The 869-nt window shown below is 47.9% G+C and overlaps 1 protein-coding gene across 1 annotated transcript; it reads right to left on the bottom strand.

Moving 5' to 3' along the window:
• Window positions 1-4: 4 nt before the first annotated feature.
• On the bottom strand, window positions 5-847 carry LOC115236240 (ribonuclease 3-like; the record flags this gene model as incomplete). The annotated part of the gene is made up of 1 exon (XM_029808602.1): window positions 5-847. A coding segment is annotated over one exon (843 nt), but the record flags the coding sequence as incomplete, so codon positions are not given.
• Between the last annotated feature and the right edge of the window lie 22 nt (window positions 848-869).

Raw genomic sequence — 869 nt, 5'->3', positions numbered from 1 at the left:
AGAGCGTCTCTCCGAAAACTCGATCGGCCACTTCTATCCCTCCGTCAAGAAAGAGCGAGCCCATCAACGCTTCAAAACAATTTGCCATTGCATGCCTCAGTTCCAAATCGTGGCAGAGATCGCTACCGTGTGCATAGAGCATGTACTCCTCAAGACTCAGTTTTTTCGCCAATACGGCGAGATGCTGATTTTGCACGATCGCCGCCCTGTAAGTAGCCAGACCGCCTTCCTCCAGATCTGGAAACATATGAAAGAGATGGATGGACGTGAGAAACTCGACGACTGCGTCGCCCAGAAATTCCAGCCGTTCGTTGTGCGCTATGGACGATTCCGTTTCCGTTTTCGCGCCGAATCTGGACATTATGTTTATCAAGGTGTTGATGCCGCGTTTTCGCGTGTTCATATAGTGGATTCTGCGATCGCCATACTCGGGCTGCCTTATGCCGCAGTTCGTCAGAGAGTTTCGTGCGTGATCCGGATTCGTGCCAAAATTCTCGCGGTAGCTGGGATGTGTAAGGGCCAGTTGGAGCAAATATCTGTTCTTAAATTCGTAACCCAACGTGCGTTCCAGATTGTCCAAGGACTTGTGAAACCGCAGATGACAGACGAGTACCGGTATCAGCATCGCATGCTGCACAATATCACACATAATGCCGGTTCTGTAAAATCCGTCGGAGGTGACATCGACTGTGACGTCGCGCTTCATCTTGCTCTGAGTACGTAACTCTTGCAGTTTGTTTTCCTTTGCCTCTAACTTTCTTTTATCTTCGAAGGAGGGTTTCGACATATTCGCGAGTAGATGTCGAAATTTCACGTAATCTCTCCATGCTTTTTGATAGCTGGATAAATTAAAGAATTAATTTTTAGAG

The sequence above is a fragment of the Formica exsecta genome, unplaced genomic scaffold, assembly GCF_003651465.1.
Source record: "Formica exsecta isolate Colony F162 unplaced genomic scaffold, ASM365146v1 C16355023, whole genome shotgun sequence".
Lineage (NCBI taxonomy): Eukaryota > Metazoa > Arthropoda > Insecta > Hymenoptera > Formicidae > Formica > Formica exsecta.
Note: the sequence above shows the minus strand (reverse complement) of the source record. Positions and strands in the feature narration are given on the sequence as shown.